General features: G+C 36.5%; 1 protein-coding gene across 3 annotated transcripts in view; it reads left to right on the top strand.

The window, feature by feature from the left end:
* AKAP11 (A-kinase anchoring protein 11) overlaps positions 1 to 18,776 on the top strand; it is a 44,603-nt gene that overhangs the window by 9,678 nt on the left and 16,149 nt on the right. For all 3 annotated transcript variants that reach the window (XM_051625354.1, XM_051625363.1, XM_051625373.1), the window contains 6 exons: positions 3,303 to 3,419; positions 6,818 to 6,865; positions 8,335 to 8,469; positions 9,442 to 9,706; positions 10,169 to 14,825; positions 16,740 to 16,895. In XM_051625354.1, coding sequence (XP_051481314.1) covers positions 3,303 to 3,419; positions 6,818 to 6,865; positions 8,335 to 8,469; positions 9,442 to 9,706; positions 10,169 to 14,825; positions 16,740 to 16,895 — 5,378 coding nt within the window. The remainder of the gene's footprint in view (positions 1 to 3,302; positions 3,420 to 6,817; positions 6,866 to 8,334; positions 8,470 to 9,441; positions 9,707 to 10,168; positions 14,826 to 16,739; positions 16,896 to 18,776) is intronic.

Here is an 18,776-nt window from a genome sequence, read left to right as displayed (position 1 = left end):
CATGAAGTCAACTCGGGTCTTTTATTTCTCATCTTGGGAGTTCACAATTCTATTTTAATGCTTATTTTTACCTTTTACAGACATAACTGCACTTCATACAGTTGCGTTTTAAAATACTATCACATTGAGCATATTCTTCCTGGATGGTATACTGTTCTTCCTCTTAACTCATGAAACCTGCTTACTCTGAATTTTCATCATATTTTGTCTACATACTCCACCCCCCCCAATACATTTATTAATGATGATGATGCTTGAATACAGTCTCAAGATAAATTTTGAGGTAGTTGGCTACAGAGTTACTGACCTACATCTACTATATCCTCAAAAAATGCCTTTGCTATCTCCTTCCAGGAAGATTCTTTTATTCCAGAAACAGATATTTTCGTAAACTCTGCCTTTTTCTGGTTTTGTTAGCTCTTCATATTTCAGTATAATCAATCTGTGAAAGTCCAGATGGATAGGATCTTTTTTCTGTGTATGTATTTTGCTTGTTAATTTCACTATCTTTATTCTTGCCATGGTCTGAACTCTTATATTCATTAATGCGATCTTTAAAACAGTCATTGATTCCTTCCTCCTCCATTTTTGAGTATGGTTATGTTATCTCTTCAGTTATGTAGTGCCACTATCAGTGTGCTACCAGACCTACATGTAGTGTTGTATTCTGATTCTTCCAGACCTGAAGGACATTTTTGCAATTGTTACATCTTTCTTTTTCTCTACTTCCACTTGGTGTTCTGCAAAATCTTGAATTTTCCTTCACACTCACCTATGGTAGCTGTACTGTACTCTTGTTCCAGTTATCCATCCTGCCTTTTATTTCAGGATGTAAAACTAGGAAAAAACCAACTTGCTTACAAATAAGGAACATGTAGTAGTTTGTAGTCTTAGAAAAGCTAAATAGTAGAGAATAATGATAAACTCATCTCAAACTGAATCACTCACTGTTGGTCTGCAGAAAATTAGCAGGTCACCTTGTATGACTTTTTAAAATTACTATTTTGAGTGCTGTGACTGATTAAGTTATTGTATAAGCTGAACATGAGACATTTCATCATGGTTGCTTGACTTCCCAAATGACTTTTGTATGTGATGAACAAGGGAAGAGAGTCTGGAGGAGAGTCTTGGAGCAATATTGGTGTTGCAGCCACCTGTAAATCTGGAAGATCCAGAGAATCAAAGAGAGACACTGTTGGCATACTTTGCCAAGTGCAAAATAGTATGGAGGTAAATTGCAACTAATGTGGCAACAGAGGAATAGATGAAAGTAGAAATTGGGTGAACAGTTCATTAATTTATTTCATATGACCAGTTTTCTTAAATGCATTTTAAAACAGTTCAACTGTTAATTATTCATAAAAATGAGTGTTTTAACTGCTTTAATGTCATTTGGCCTTGGCTATATGATGGGGTTCAGGGTTTTGTTTGCTAACGTTCTGAAATACACTTTGGTAATTTCAAGGATCCTGAAGCGAAGTTTCTATTTTGCTTTTGTCTATTGATTCTAGAAATACTTTCCTGATTTTGTATCGCCATAAACACAAGGATGGTGACACTGGCCAAGCTGTAATAATTGGGCTTGCCGTGTAGTAGTACTCCATGCTGATTTTCCTACAGGAAAAAAAAAATATCTTTCTTGAGGTTTAACTGTGATACATACGGTCACTTTTTACTAGAAAGGGATTGTTTTTGCTGTGGAAGTATCAGGAAACACAAAACATTCCTTGACTAAATTTGGCTATCTAGCACTTCTACTGTTGTTTAAGGAGCTATGCAAATTTGAAATAACTTGTAGTAAGTTGTACACACTGATTTCTATTTTTAACAGGGCAATCACATAGAGATAAATAGCCAGATTAGCAGTTTATAACCATGTCATAGAATCATAGAATAGTTTGGATTAGAAGGGACCTTAAAGATCATTTAGTTCCAACTCCTCTGTATAGGCAGGGACACTTCCTAAGTTGCTCAAAGCCCTATCCAACCTGGTCTTGAACAGCCACAGCTTCTCTGGGCAACCTGTGCCAGTGTCTCACCACCCTCACAGTAAAGAAATTCTTCTTAATGTCTAATCTGAATCTACCCTCTTCAAGTTTAAAACCAACACTCCTTGTCCTATTCCTACATACACTTGTAAAAAGTCCCTGCCCAGCTTTTCTGTAGGCCCCTTCAGGTACTGGAAGGCTGCCATAAGGTCCTGCCAGAATCTTCTCTTGTTCAGGCTGAACAGCCCAAACTCTCTCAGCCTGTCTTCATAGGAGAGGTACTCCAGCCCTCTGATCATCTTCGTGGCCCTCCTCTGGAACCACTCCAACAGCTTCATGTCCTTCTGATGTGTGGGGCTTCAGAACTGGGCACAGTACTCCAGGTGGGGTATCTCTTCCTTTGACCTACTGTCACTTCCACTGTTCATGTTGCCAACAAAGACGTTAAACAGCTCCAGTTCCAGTATGAATCATGATCTTATTTTTCTCCTTAACCTTACCACTCACTAGACAAGATGACAATTTTTAAAATACAAAAGTTTTCAACTTCCTCAAACAAATGAGACGATGTTGTCTTTTTTACAAGCTGAGTGAACAAGTTTTTATTGTTCTTCTGTGTAATTGTTTTATTTAACTTTAGATACCAGTCATGATAATTCTTCTATTTTGCTGCACTTCATTGCACTGGAAGGAAAATTCTTAAGCCTTTTTTAGCCATCCGTGGGTGCTTGCAAGTCACCATAAGTATAAATACAATAAATGTTACAAGAAGTATTTATATGGGATTGTTTTAGTGGTTTCGTATTCCTCAAGGAATGGGAGAGGAGAATGTGAATTTCTTGGCGTTTTGTTTGTTTACTTTCTTCCTCTCTGACTTTTGAAGCCACCGCCATTAATTAGCTAAATTTGCTTTTCATCCTTTTTTAGGAAAAGCTGGTGAAAAAGTTCTGGCTACAGGCTTTGATGCATGAAATAGATGGGGCTTAGATTTCTTTTTACATTAGTCTCTTTCTTTTTCTCGAAGTCTGTATGTTCTCACCTTTTTTTTTTTTTTCCTTCCCTCTTTTTTTTTCTTAATACAGAATGGCCAACTTCTTTTGGAATAAAAGTATCGCTTGAAGGAAACACCTGTTTTAGTTCCATGTCCTGCAATAAATTTAAGCTTCAAACCTTCAAAGTCATTTGAAATAATACTTAGAGTAGGGAAACCTATGGGGGCAGAGGATAGATAGACAGACACAGACAGCCTCTATATCCAAAACTGAAAATGTGGTGCTTTTTTTTTTGTCTTATGTATTTTTCATTGTTTTTCAGAGTTTTGATGAAGGTGTACTGCACTCTATGAAGTCACTGCTACACAGCAGAAAAGAGTTATGCAGTGTATCAGCAGAGGAATGTCTAAATCGGGAAGAACAAGATAATTTTATTGAGGTTTGGCATAACCTGACCTTTTTATATATGTATATATTGTGGCTATGATAGAAAATCATTTAGCTTGAAGCAGTATGGAAAGTTGCAATATAGTAAATGTGAACAATGCTGCAGGTTACTGGCCATAAAATCTGTACTCCCTAGTGTGATTCTTGAATCAGTCACTGTAGTCTTGAAAAGAGGTATGGCATTTCAAGATGACGTTTCTCTGCTTTCTAGGATTTGTGAAACTAAAAAGCCAAAACACATAGATGATTTTGGAAGAATTGTGTAACTGTGTGTGCTGCAGTTGTGAGTGCTCCTGTTGTCAAGGTTGTATGGATGGTACCCTAACAAAGTAGAAGAACATTTTGATCCAGGTTTGAAGATAAAGGGTTTGCTCCTTGTTTGCCCTGTGCTCAGCACTAACAGCTGAAGCCTCAGCATTGCTGATCTAGGCTTCTTTTACATTAATACAGATGGGCTGAAATCTGGACAAGGTCTGGAGAGAAGCAAACCTTGACAGAATGCAGGACTTTTTAGGTAAATCTCCAGCTGTGAGGAGGAATGACTGGAGCTGTTTGAGTGACAAGACTAACAGCAGCTTCTCCAAAGGGAAAAGGAAAAAATAAGAAGCAATGTATACCATGAATCTCATATTAAGTATCTTAGAAGACTGCTAAGTAGTAGTTGACAGAGAGGAAGACCTGAACTGGGCAGGCAGAGGAGCTGAGGTAGGGAGAAATTAAACCAAAAAAATTCAGGAAGTAGTTAGGGAAAACTGACAACTGGGCAAGAAGTACTAGGAGGAAGGGAAGAGGCAGGTTGTTTGATCAGCAGAGATGAGTTAGGATTGCCTGGATAATATCAGGGGGTTTGGGACTGGCTGGATGGTGTAATTGTGACTGCATGAAGCTTTTATGGAGCAGAAAGAAGCTAAATTTGTGAAAGATGATGAGCTGTGGTAGATGAGAGTGTAAGGAAGAAGAGCTAAGCAAAGGAGGAGTGGGCAAATCCTTGTCTCTATCTGTTCAAGCAGACCATGCTCTAAAACCCATTTGGGTTTGTTTGTTTTTTTCTATTTTTTTTTTTTTTTTAATAGCTGGCAGTGTTTTTTATATGCCTATAATGATGGTCCCTGTAGAGAATGACTGACTATATTTAGTTACCTTATTAGCTCAAGGAATTAAGAGTCCACTGGTTGAAATGTAAGAGGATCAAAATCCTGCTGCAGAACAGGTATCTTCTTCGTAGGAAAATATAGGGAAAGACACCCAAATGCAGAATAATGTTGAAAGAACATTATTAGGACTGCAAAGATAATTTACTCAGACTTGGGAAAATCAGAATTTTCCTGTACCATTTTAATTAATTTCCTCTGTACATATAGGTTATGATAACCTTCAAATGCAGTGTTTCATACACTATTTTTAATTTAAAGAAAAGACTTGAATTACCGACTGTTGGCCTGTTTCCCTGTCCTACTCCCCAACAGGTTTTGAACTGGTATATTGATGACAGACATGTTCAAGGTATTAAAAGGTGGTTATTTTTCTGTGAAAATTGAATTTTGGGCACAATAAATAAATGACAATTAGTGTTGTCATTGAGGCAAAAACAGGCAGAGTAGGCAGTGGTGTGATATCTTTGACAGCAGTCTGCTGGCCTGCCTGTGTACACATGGACTTGTTTGCCTTCATTTTTGTGAAGCTGTGACTCCTGCACACTGCCATGTCTTGCACAATGAGTTATCCCAATGGGATATCTTGAGGAAGAGGAAAGGGTATGTAAGAAGACAAAAGAGCAAACACCCATCAAAAAAACCAAAACCCTACCAAAAAAGACCCCAACACCAAAAAACCCTAATGCTTCCCAAAATGATCTTGGGAAAATTCTTTCCAATGCCTTTAAATTGTTTGCTGTTTCGCTTCTTCTCTGGAGGAATTCAGTTCATATTGTAGCTACTGTATGGATAAAAAAATGTAGAATTTAAAAGCGTCTTGAAGATATTGAGCACATAAAAGATTTAGGAGTTGAAAAAAAGATGTAGGAGTTGAAGTGTATGTTGTTTCAAACAGGCTCATTTCATAGTTAATACAGTGCTGGAGACCTGTAATTTGTCTGTAGCTATTTGGAATGCTACTGCAAAGCATTGTTTCATTGCTGATGTTATGATAAGTGAAATAAGGGTAAGTGGACATAAACAGGAAGGTATTTTCTGGGAGCACAGTAGCTTCCCACGATGAGACCCCCTGAAATAAACAAATCAGAATTTTTCAAATTTTAGTTTTATTTCAGTTTAAAAGTTTGGGTGTGGGTTTTTTTTGTCACACATTGAAATAACATATTCAAAACTCAAATACAGAATTGTTCTTCAGCCATTTCTTTTCTAGCTCTGTGCCTTTCAGAGATTCTGTGTATGCACAAGCAAGTAGCTGAACCAGTTAATAATAAATTATTATAAACATAGTGATGTTCTTTGCTTTTTTAAACTTGCAAACTGGCTGACTACCTTGGAGTAACATGGAGTTACTACAAATTACTACTTATTATTACAGGTTATTAGAAGTTACTAGTACAGGGAGCTGCTACAAATTTAGTATGAGTTGTGGCTTGAATATTAAAAATTTAGTCTCTTGCATAATGCTCTGAAATAATTGAATCCAAATAATATCAAGCTTAAGTCCAAACGTCAGTGGAAGTATTGAATCATTGCACTTTATTCCATGTGTATAAAATGGAAGTGAAGTTTGTTATTACAACCTTGTTTTGGAAATGGACTTTTTTTTGGAGCGTGTAGATATCCTATTGATTAGGGTAATTAGGGAAATTTCATTACGGAAATACTAAATTACTCAGGAAATATGACAATTGAAGCAAAGTTTGAGGAGTGGATGTAGAATAAATGATGATCTGACACTGAATAACGAAGATAAGACAAAATACTGACTCTTCAGTTGGTTTGTGTTGAACGATACAAAGACACCGTTAGACAGAAGAGTGAGACAGTGGGTGATGAAATATCTTCCCTACCCACAAGCACAAAAATCTGAGCTAAAACTAACAGTTCCGTTGTATTCCAAGTTCTTGACCCTGACAAGAGAGGTTTGTTTTTGTGGGTTTTTTTTGAGGTTGAATATTTAAATTCTTTCAGGGGTTTATCTATTGGGTTATTACATGCAAACGTGTGGCTTAAGTAATCTGTATATCCACGTTAGTTTGATCTGACTTTTCACAAGTCAGATACCATAACAGTACAGCTGCTACTGTTTGAGCAAGCTATGCTACCCTAAGATATCGTTTTCATGGCAGTAGAATGAAGTTTTATGGTAAAGCTTGCTGGATTTTTAACTCTGAAGTATCTATAGAAAACAAACAAATTTTCTGTGCTTCAGTGTATTCATGTATTTATTTTACAGATGACATTTATAGGTTTTGCTGAAGAAATGAGTGCTGCTCATTTGCAGGTACAGTATATATTTATCTATATTGGAAAACGGTGTTCTTGAGCACAGGTGGTTTCAGCTAAGTAGTAAATAATTTTTAGTTGGAGGAATTTTGGTGTTTGAGATATGAAGTATGTTTACCTTTAGCATTTAAGAACATAAGTTTTAAATATTGTAGAAAGGTTGGAAAAATAATTACTTTCATGTGATCATCAGTGTTTTATATGTATTTAAAATATTACCTGAGCCAATCTTTGTATTGGAATGATCTGGAATAGCTTACTTAAATTCGAGGGGGATTAGTTTTTTATGTGTTTTTTTGGGGGTGGGCAGGGTGTTTTGTTTTTTTTTTTTTCTTTTTGTTAAAAACCTTTGTGTATAGTATTTTGGTTTATAACTTTCCTTTTAGTAGGGTTGTGCGTATTAATATGCTGCAATAGTCATCTGCAAAGCTAAAACTGAATTGACTGCTAGCTTTGAATTGCCATTGGAAGTCTGGGAGTCAGTGCTGTGGTTATGCCTTAAGATGTTATTCTGGAGAGTCAGATGAGGAAATTATTTTAAAAGGGGAAGTGTAGCAGGCTAGTGGGGATGTGCCATGCCATTTTTAGAAGTTAAGGATTTAATCCTCCCATGCAATTGACACATCAGTGTAACCATAAAATACATGTTTACAGTGCACCTTCACCCTTCTACTCTGTGTATATCTTGGTAGATAGAGATCTCTGTAATAGTTTTCTAATGTTTTAAATTAAAAAATAGACTCTGAGTCCATTTGTGTTCAAGGTTGTATCAATGATGTTAATTAATCAAGTTACAATAGTGCTAGACATTCTTTCAAGTATGGTTAAGAAGTTTTGTCTGGAGTTAGATGGAATTTAGAGAAAATTGGGCTGAAGAAGTTTATGGAGACTTGTTTTGTACTGTATGGATCAGTAGTGTTTAAACTGTTTAAAAAAAACCAAAAATCTTTCATAGGCTTTTTGTATATTGGGTAAGTCTAAAAGTTACCCAAGATGGTGTGTAAAGAAGTGCCTTGTCCCTGTTTTTGTAGCAGTGAGCTAAAACACTATTCCAATAACACACACTAATTGCGTGCAGAATTCCATTGAGAATGATTACTAGGCTGAGTTGTTCTCTTTGCAGTTGCATACCTTGTAGGATATGCAGCTGCTTTTCAGTGCTTACAGGGTTCTCCTTTGTGACTTTTAAGCCTGTTCTGGCCCCTGAGAATCACTGGAATTTCTTCTTTTGGTGAAACAGTGAGTTGGGAATCAATGTGCACTGAATTAAAGCTTGTTTACACAAGCATTGCACCACAGTTCCAGAAAGTAAGTGGGGAATGGGACAGGAAATAGCGGAGAAGAGACAAGCTTTACCAAATATAGCAGCTGTTATTATTTAGGGGGGATATGAGATCAAAACCATTATCCTTTGCATGCTTGGTTTTTTCACTGTGTATTCTCAATGTGTTTTTATATTTAAATCAGGAGTTGGCAGCTGTTTCTGCAGAGCTCCCAGATGTTCTGAAATCGCTCCAGTTGTGCAAACTAAAGGAAAATGAGGTTATGTTTCTAAAAGATGTTAAGAAAACTTTAGCAAAACCTTATGTCATGAAACATCAGGTAAACGTTGTGCATCTTCTTGCATCTCTTAATTACAATAACATTTTATTTGGTGTCATAAAGAGTTTACTCATACCACATCTTGCCTTACTTGTGGTTTTGGGCCATCTTACCCACAGTAGTACTAATGCTGTTATATTTCAGTGGTTTCTTTAAAATGAATGTTAGGAAATCTCAAAATAAACTTGGTGCTTTCAAGTGCTGTTTTATTAACAGAAAATACGTAACAAGTATTTCGTTACGGTGCTGATCCTATGCTTCTGCTAGGCTACAGTCCCTTTCTCTTTCACTTTGGAAAGAACATTGTCAGGTTACTTCTCTGCTCATATAGTTTTCATCCTCAACAGACTGCAGTTCTTGAAACAGAGGTGCCAAAAGTTATGACAATGTCAGGTGTTCATAAAACTCAGTGGGCTCTTATTTTAAAAAATTTACAATTATAAATGTTACTACTTTCCTAATTTCTACAGTCTTTATTTCCAGCATATTTCTATTATTATTCCTAATTTGTATTATTTTCAATTATAAATGTTGTTAAAGCAAAATTCTTACAACTATATTTAATAATCATGCAGGTTAACTTTAGCTGTGTTGTATATAAGGTAAAAAAATACCTTGAAGAAACAGTTACCTTATAAAGCGAAGCACTATGCAGCATAAACATGCTTTGAAATACTGTCATCCTCTACATATTTTTAACATGCATTCTTTAGTTTGTAGATTCTTGAGTACATATGATTAGGGTCGTACTACACAACTTTTTGTTTTATTGCAATGATTTATTCAGAATGCAGAAGCTATGAAAATGAGGAAGTGATTCTAATTATCACTCTACATAAACTCTTCAGTTAATTTTCTTATATTTAAAATATTTTTTGTTTACTATTCATGAAAGTGCATCGAAGGAATCCCTTGCTACTCGTAAGAGTTGAAAGTTGTTATGCTTGTCTTATTTTTCATTTCTTTTTCAAGAATCAACTTCCTGAAGTGTTCTGTGTGATGAGACTGGTTCCTTCATTTCCAAGGATCAAAGTTGATTATATATTTACCTTACTGAGCAAGTATACCACAGGCATAAAATATGCAGTGGAAATCAACTCATCGCAAAAACATCAAACAGAGACATCCCATGGAGAAGATGATGACACTAATCAGTCAGTTTCTTCAATTGAGGATGATTTTGTCACTGCTTTTGAACACTTAGATGAAGATGAGCCTTCAAAGATACAAAGTGCTGGTAAGTTCTTGCATGCTGTTGACTTGTAGAAATTGTTATTTGAAGTTTAGGCTGTCGGGATTTAATGAGAAAGTAAATGTAAATAAGTAGTAATTTTTTTACATTAATGATATTCTGTAAAGGGTTATTATGCAATTGAAAATTTATTTTTTTTTCTGTTCTGTTCACGATAGTTTATCAAATAATAAAGAACAGATTCTAATTTCAATGTCAGATACAGATCAGATAAAATCTTGTTCTAATTTTATGTGCTAGAAAATGCATTAATTTGTCAGTGATTAGATTTGTATAAGAAGTTTTGAAAAAAGTTAAAGATTGCTTTAATCATGGAAGATCGGTTAATATTTTGCAGCAATAACAAGCCCAGCAGTTGCCATCAAAATCTGTCCCCAGTTTTCTGTAGTTCTGCAGAAATTCTTGGTTTTGAAGCAATCTTTTTATTTTATTTTTTTTATTTTACAGGTGCCTGCAGCTTAACTTCTCGAAACCATCGAGATGCTGCTTCACAGACCATCCCTGCTCAAAGTTTAGAAGCCGTTGACTCAAAGATCCTTGTGGGTTCTGCACGTCGGAAGTCATCTGCCAGATCTTCTACTCTGATTGATATTTTGGGACTTAAGGAACTGTCCTCAGTAAAAAATTCAGTTACAACCTCCATTTCTGATCCATGGATACAAAGGAGTTTCTATAAGCCATATAATCCTTCTGATCAAGGTGTTAATTTTTTATGTAAAACATTGTTTTCTTCCTCTCCTGCTGAATCCTCTGGGTCAGATTGCTCCAGCCCAAGCCCCATCATCTTCTTAGATGAAGAAGGATATCAGAAAAGCTTGAAAGCAAAACTTCAACTGCCAAAAATTCCAGTAGTTAAAGATGGTATAGAGGATTCAGACTCGGAAGTAAGTGAATTTTTTGATAGTTTTGATCAGTTCGATGAGCTGGAACAAGCCTTGGAAAACTCTTGTAAAGTTATTAGGGATCCCATCTTAGGGAATACCTCCCAGAAAAGGAGGACTGCACATGAACAATTGTCTTCTGTAAGCATTACCATGAATCCTCAGAAATTCAAGTCTGATCGTCCTGCTCTCCCAGCCAATGTAAAGAAACCAACTCCTCGAAAACCAGAATCACCATATAGCAGCATCTTTGATGTCCCGGATTCCCCTCGTCCAGTTAAAACTTCAGGGGAAGAGAATGGAGGCTTGTTCAGCCCTATTAGATCATCGGCTTTCAGTCCACTAGGGAGCTGTGGTTCTTCTGAATGTTTATGTCGAATTAGTCTCTGTGGAGATGGGACAGGTCAAAATCAGCATGATGCAGTTTATAATAGTTACTGGGCATACGCTGATAGTGTTTCATTTGAAATACTGGGTTCTGTTTTTCACTCTGAGTCCTCGTCAGAGCAAGCATGTGTGGGAAATTGCTCAAAACACAAAGGGATTGCTTTGAAAGAGAAGAAAGGTCAAGCTGCAGATCTCAAAATGAAAACAGATAAAGAGCCAGATAAGCAAGCAAAATCTAAACATAAGTCATTAATGATTAGAGATAGTATTCAAAAGTTCGCAACTGAGTTAGTTGAAAAAAGTTTTGGCAGTGCATTTAAAGACCTGCAAAAAGGCGTTTCTTCGTGCACCAATGCACTTTGTCATTTGGCTGCTAGGTTGACTTCTTCCGTCTTTCAAATGGCTTTTTATGAAATTGGAAGACGTAGAGCAATCTCCCTGAAGGAGCGTGCCATTAATGGGATAGCAAACTTTTTGGTGAGTGAAGCTATAACTGGTGCTTTGAAAGAACTGCGGCATGTAAAGAAACAAATATTTACCAACACCGTTGCACGCTTTGCGGCAGACCTTGCTGAGGAACTTGTGTTTGAAGGAATCATGGAAGTATGCCAGTTTTCATATCCATCAACACCTACAGCTGTCCAGCCCTCATCGTTTGATTATGAAGACAAAGTGGTAAGATCCTATGCCAGAGATTTATCTGAATCTGTCATTCAAGAGGCTTTTATTGAACTATCTCAGGTTGATGTGACCTTCACAACACAAGCAGCCATTAGTGTTTCCATGGACAACATTAAATACGTGAGCGCAGAAAGTATGCTGGAGTCAACACAGACTTCCACAGTTTTTCCTCATTTTAATGACAGGGTGGCACTGAATCCTGTCCAAGATTCCAAGAAGGACTATACAGTACAGCAAGCTCTCTTTTGCACCTCTGGTGTTGTAAGTTCAGTACCTGTGCCCTTAGCTGGAAGAGCTCTTTGTCAACATCAGCTTTCGTCTGATGCTTCTAAAGCAAAAGTATCCACTACTTCAAATTCTGATGACAACACAAAAGGACACAAAGATTGCACTCATCCATTTTTCACAACCAGAAAGAGAGAGGAGGAAGTAGCTTCTTTCAGAAATATATACCTAACTTCAGATGGCAGTCAAAGTACTGAAAGTACTCCATCACTCCTACATAACCAAAACGATTCCAAGCAAACAAATAACAGATCTGGAATGAACAATAATTCAGAATTAACAAGTGGGTTGAAAGGCATTAATACTTTCTCTGGAACTATGGTAGATATGATAGTAAATGAAGCTTATGATGCCATAACCTCATCTAGAGTAACAAAAGCAGAAGAGTATACAGATTTTTTAACTGGAAAAATAGGAGATAGAGAACCTTATGCACAATGTGTTGTTGAAGATTTCCCCAAGAATATGTTTGCAGATCAGCTGGCCAAGTATGTCATAAAACAATCTGTGGATGAAAGTAAAACTGTGTTATGCAACACGAGTGATAACTTAGCGTGTAACATGAGCTCACAGACTTATGCAGATATAAGTAGAAAAGAACAATGTGTGATAAAGAAGCAAGAGGCAGAGAAGCAAAGTAATGTTTCTGTAATTGTGGAACAACAACAGATGCCTTTGAATAATCCATGTAAATTTTTTCTTACTCCAACTCATTCTGTTCAGTGTTTTTCAGAATCTAAAGATTGTTGGCAGGAGCAAAAAGGACACATGTTTCCTTCAAAATCACCACCACCTTGTTCCACAGTGACTTTTGCTAGGCATGTGCTAGAGGACTTAGCTGACACAAGAAGCTGCTCAATACCATACTTAAACAAGCCCTTAAAAACCCATGACACTCTGAAACCATCATCAGGACCTTTGGCTTACAGGCAGGCTGATTGTTTTCAGCATACTAATAGCTTTTCTTCAGTGAGGTTTGGCAGTGAAGATGTATTGCAGATGGAAGATAAATCAAGTCTCAAAGATGGAAGTACCGGTGTAACGCCTGATACACCCCCACCAACTCCTTTAGTACCATGCCAGGGCAGTTCTGAAAGAAACCTAAGAAAACTATCTAAGAAACTTAAGGGAGAATTAGCCAAGGAATTTGCACCTGCAACACCACCTTCTACTCCGTACAATCCATCTGTTACTGGTCTCTCTGAAACTGAACATGACTCTATGGAAAATGAGGAATTTATGTTGAAACTCATGCGGTCGCTTTCTGAAGAAGTGGAAAGTAGTGAAGATGAATACCATTCTGAAATGCCCATTGAGAAAGAGAAGCGTTCAGAAAAAACAATTCAATATGCAGATTGCTTAGCTAGCCATATAATTTCAATAGCAACTGAAATGGCTGCTTCCCATTTAGATGGTAAAACAAATGAAAGAGAAGCTGATAGACAGGTTCAGTTAGGTATGCGAAACAAAAGATGTGGATATACTGCATTTATAAATATCCCAGAAGAAACATGCACTTCTGTATGGAATTATGCAGGGAATATGGCAGGAAAAGTCATAAATGAAGCCAAGAAAATAGTGAAGTCAAGGCATTGTAAACTGTTGAGGTTGAAGCGGGTTAACTGTCAGGTGGATTGCCTGTATCTGAGAAAAGGTGACAAAGATTGTGGTTCCAAAGAACTGTGCGGTCCAGTGCGGGACCAGTGGCTGGGCGAGGGAGATCTATCTGTACTTCCTTTACCTCAAGGTTCAGGCATGGCAGGTTTGACTTCCAAATACCCAAGCTGTGAAAGTGTGACTGATGAATATGCAGATCATATTATTCGAGTTTTGAAAAGAGAAGGTGGTAATGGTGAGCTGTTAATGGATCAGTATGCTAACAGACTGGCTTACAGATCTATTAAATCAGGCTTACAGCAAGCTGCTAGAAAAACCAAATTGAGGTACAAAAGAAAGACACTTCCTGGGCAAAATGCACAGGTAAATGATAAACTGGAGCTGACCAAAGCAGTGAATAAAGATCGAGCACAGCAAGTGAAAAGCAGTATTCATCACTGTGAAGACCAAACGTGCGAAAAGAACGTCAGCTCACGAAGAACAGAGTGTACTGAGTTGTTATGTTTTTCAGAATCCCTTGCTCACAGTATCACTTGTGATGTCAGGAAGAAATTGAAAATGTCAGGAGCGTGTTTGCCAAAGTCTCTAACAGATTCCTGTCTATATAAAAAGACTGAACTTGATGAAGTCACAGGGGATCTTATTAAAACAAGATATTCTAGGACATTTCTTCCCTTCTCCCCAGACCATAAACTTTATCATAGTACAGGCAGTTTAAATGAGAATGGCTACAGTGAAGGCATAATTCAAGCTATAGAACAATATGCTAGGAAAGTAGCAGATGATACTCTAGAAATGAGTTTAGAGTCAGCTGTTCTCCATGTGGCTGAAAGGAGAAGAAATGGGGATGGGCTGTCATATATTGAGAAACTGTCTCCTTTTTCTGGAACTGTCTGTAGATGCTGCAGTATGAAGGAACATAGGTACTGTAGTGAAAGTACATCTCATAGTCTACCTGTGCAAGAATCCCCCATTCCAATGAGGCATTTTCTTCCTGCTGGATTGGGTGGTGCCTGTCAAAAAGCAAGAGTGTTTCAACTTGATATTCCTAAAATTCACCTTGATGTAGAGCAGAAGACAGTGTTTTCTGACAAGGGGACTACTGTGGCCATCAAGAAAGCAGGAGAGCAAAGTCACACAAGTCTGGCAGCTGACAGTGGTATTGGACAAGAAGGAGTCAGTTTTGCTGAAAGCCTTACTACTGAAATAATGACGTCAGCTATGACTAATATTGGTCAGACAGTTAACATAAGGTAATACTAATTTTCTCTTACTTGTTGCATTATATGCCAGAAAAAGGATTGTTCATACAAATACCTGCTCAGAAGGAATTTTTTAAGTATTTTGTTAGAAATATACACTTCATGTTCTAATGTTTTTATTTGTCTGGTGATGTTTAAATGATGCAGAATTAGAAAAACAAAAACCTTTTTTCCACTTATGGGAGCTTGAAACGAAGGTTTCTATGTGTATCAACACACATGCATTCCCTCAGGTGACTAGTACTTGCCACGGAAACTTAGCAGAAAACAGCAACTGTTTCTTAAAACACACTGTGCAGTGATCAGAGTGACTTGAAATCTCCTCTTCATCAGGCCCAAGAGCAATCTTTACCATATTGTTTTTTTCCAATTTATGGTAATACTTATTTTCCTGCTTTTGTGTGTGTATGTGTGAATTACTCACACTATCTGCAGATTTCTTTTCTTGGTTTCTAGAGGGGCATCATGATGAATAATAGATGTTCAGTTGCTAAAGGCCACAGTGGGACTGAATGAAATTTGTCAAGGTTTTATATGAAACACATGCATACTAGCAGCATGAAAGTGCTCATAAGATGTTTATGTTGGCTCTCAGTGCAACAGTGTTTAGTTCTTAGTGTGTGACAAAAAAATTAATGTGGTGATGCTTTTCTATACCTGCAGTGTCAAAGATGACACTTTGTTTCTGAATCACTTCTTAAAAGTATTATTTTAAAAAATCTAGTTAGAATATGACAGCAATAAAATGCAAGGTTCAAATACGTACTGTTTATTGTTATATCTGTGACAAGGAAGTGGTGTTAGTGTTTTACTGTAGTAAAATTTATAAATGTTTCTTGCCATCTAATGTATGATATGTGATGTATGTTTTTCGAGAAGCTGCCTTGTGTGGTGAAAAACACTGCTGCTAGTGCTTCTATAACTATAAATAAAAAATGGGGAAAAAAAAAATCACTGTATTACCCAGATGGGTTCCAATTCAGGCTGTGTATGTTGGCCCAAATTCGTGCTCACAGTGGTGTGGTTAAGGTTAACTTTTTAATTAGTGAATGTTACAGTGGTTGTTTGCTATGGTGTTATTAGGATGATAATTTTTCTTCAACTTTCTAGCACTTCATAGATAATCACAGTTTGCTGCTGGAAGTTAGTTCATAACTGCATGTTCTTATTGCAACTTTTTGTCTTATAAGGAGTTTAAACTTCTTTGAAGTTATAAAACTGGGTTTTTTGAAGTGGATTCTGAAATTTACCTTTTTTGAGCATATTTGCTTGCTTGTTTTTTGGATAAAAAATTTAAATTTCTTTCCTGAGGGAAAAATTCTGTGCAAGTCATGCATTGTTACACTTCTGTGAAGTGGGAAGACAAATCTTTTTCTACAGAAAGACCTTTTTAAAAAATGGAATCCTAACATTTTAAACATTAGCGTGTACTTCAGTGCTTTGCCTGCAACAGCAGACCACCTAGTTGGTTGTACCAGAAGCAAGCAGGGGAAAATAGTCTGTCCTCTGGTAAACAAGTATAAAACTACTGAGTCTTCTGCTTTAAAAGTGTACCTTGATATGCAGTCTGTAACACTACAATGCTTTCTATGCTTTAAAGCAAGTCATCTTCATAATCGGAGAGTTTTTTGTGCCATTCCCTTTGTCTTCTTGTGAAAAAATTCAAAATAGCAATCCCTGTCCTAAGCCTGTTGACATTTCAGATTAATTTGGTTGCTCTGTTTCTTGTGTAGAGAATAGGGTGCAAATTAATGGATTCATTCTCTCTCTCTTTTTTTTTTTTTTTTTTCCTTCTCCTTGGAATTTACAGTGGGACTGGTATTAAGTGTTATTAAATTCCTGTAAATGAGCCAACACAGATCAGCATGAAATGTAGTGATGTTTTTGTCTTAATGTTTTATTTAGCTCTGTTGGAAGAGAAGGATTTCACTCTGCTGAATCTATTGTTAGCCAGCAGATGAGTCTTAGTATTGGTGATGATAGCACTGGGAGCTGGTCAAATCTTAGTTTTGAAGATGAACATCCTGATGAGAACAGCAGTTTTCTTCACCTCAGTGACAGGTAACTATCAGCATATTAATGTAGTTTTACAGTTACCTTGACATCAAATAACTTGGCGTCAGGCGTGGGTAGGGGAGAAGAGATTATTTTGTCTTCAACACATACTGAATTTTTTATTACAATTAGCTCTAATACTATGTTTGTCTTTTCATAAAGAATGTTGTTGCCCATGAACGTTCATACTATACACTCTGTAAAATATGTGGAGTATGCATTGTCATTAATATCAGGGAATCCCATCAAGTAAAACTGTATATAATCTAAGTATTAGCAAAACAACTACAGTGTATAAACTATACCTTGCAAGTACTGTTTATAAGTTATGCTCTGAAATATTAAAATGTCATAATTGAGAATGTTTTATGTAAATTTATTTTTGAAAATACGTAATATGAGCTTAATTTGCAAAAGGAGCTTTAACAGCTATTTTTGTCTTTTTTGGGACTTAAATTTATAAGCTGTTCTAACTGATCTTAATGGAGTATTTTTGTGCTACTAACCCTGAGCTTATGGCTGAGTGATATTGGGACTTAGCTGTTCAGGGTAGTGACTTTTCCCACAGAGCTTCTTACTACATGTGCCTAGCGGATAATAACAAAGAAAGATTAGAATGGTAATTTAAAAAATATATAGTGTCTCTGCCAGGAAAAATTATATTGTGAGTTGTGGCCCAAGCTTTTATATAAGGACTGTGTGAGGAATGAGTAAACTTAGTTTTTTATGATTGATTTGCCACTTAGGTTACTTAGGAAGTTCAGAATAGCAAAAGTGGGGGGAAGGGTTTTCCTTTTTAGTTAATACTTTGGGCGTTGCTGAGATTAAAGAAAATATGGGAGATATACTTCCTTATGTAATGTACAAATAGTTTATTTGGTACCAAAGTGAAATTGCTCGCTTAAATGTCTACAGCATTTTTCATGTTTTGCTTAGTAAATATTTCAATCAAACCACTACAGAAATCTATCACTCATACAAAGGAATTTGTAAGAGAATAAATTGCCTTGAAGTTATTTTCATAAAGTGTAATCTGTTGAATGGGTGAAAATGAGGTGGATTTACATGATGAAATTCAGAGTATAAAGCAGAGTACTCAGCATACTGGCAGTTACAAATAGTGTATAAAATATAGGCTAGTTGATGCTGGAAAAAATATATTTAAAAATTGCAGGACCTGTAGTGCCCATGTTGTATTTTTTTTTGTTTATCATCCGCAAATAAACATATTAAAATGAAGATAAAGTAATTTCTATAAATTGCAAGGAAATTTACAGTTCATTAGAGGAGGAATGACCTAAATTAGCATTAGGGGAAACATAATGTGGATACCAAGGTGTTGGCAGAAGAAACTGGCTTGTGCAAATTGATCGGCTAGTTTTACAAAACTATCTGGATTGGTAATAGCACATGTCTTCATTTGTGCTTCTGAGGATTAACAGGTGGAAGTGACAGGATCTGGGCTTATTGCGCTGAGTAAAAAGACAATGATACAGTATAATTAAGTGGCACAGTGAACATTAAGCAAGTTTTACTGGGTGAGGGGAGGACCTTTTCCTTCCCCCAGTATTTTCCAGGGTGTTTGCGTTATCCAGTGGATACTGGTATTTGAGACTCCTTTAGCTGGTATGTTGGGAATTATTTTCATAATACTAAATCTAGAGATTCCATTAATGGTATTTGAAAGTATTTTGCTATGCAGGATCACAATACCCAGAAAACAACACCACAATGCAAGCTACAGTGGTCCAGTTTAATTTACCTTCCTTTGCCTTACTTCAGGAAAAAAAAAAAACCAAAAACATTTTTTCTAGGAGCTCTGCTGAAATGGTACATACCCTTTGCATCTCAGATCAATATAAAAAAAAAAAGTACTTTGGTGCTTCA

This window comes from Apus apus, chromosome 1, assembly GCF_020740795.1.
Source record: "Apus apus isolate bApuApu2 chromosome 1, bApuApu2.pri.cur, whole genome shotgun sequence".
Taxonomy (NCBI): domain Eukaryota; kingdom Metazoa; phylum Chordata; class Aves; order Apodiformes; family Apodidae; genus Apus; species Apus apus.
The sequence above is the reverse complement of the archived record's forward strand: the minus strand, read 5'-3'. Positions and strand labels throughout refer to the sequence as shown.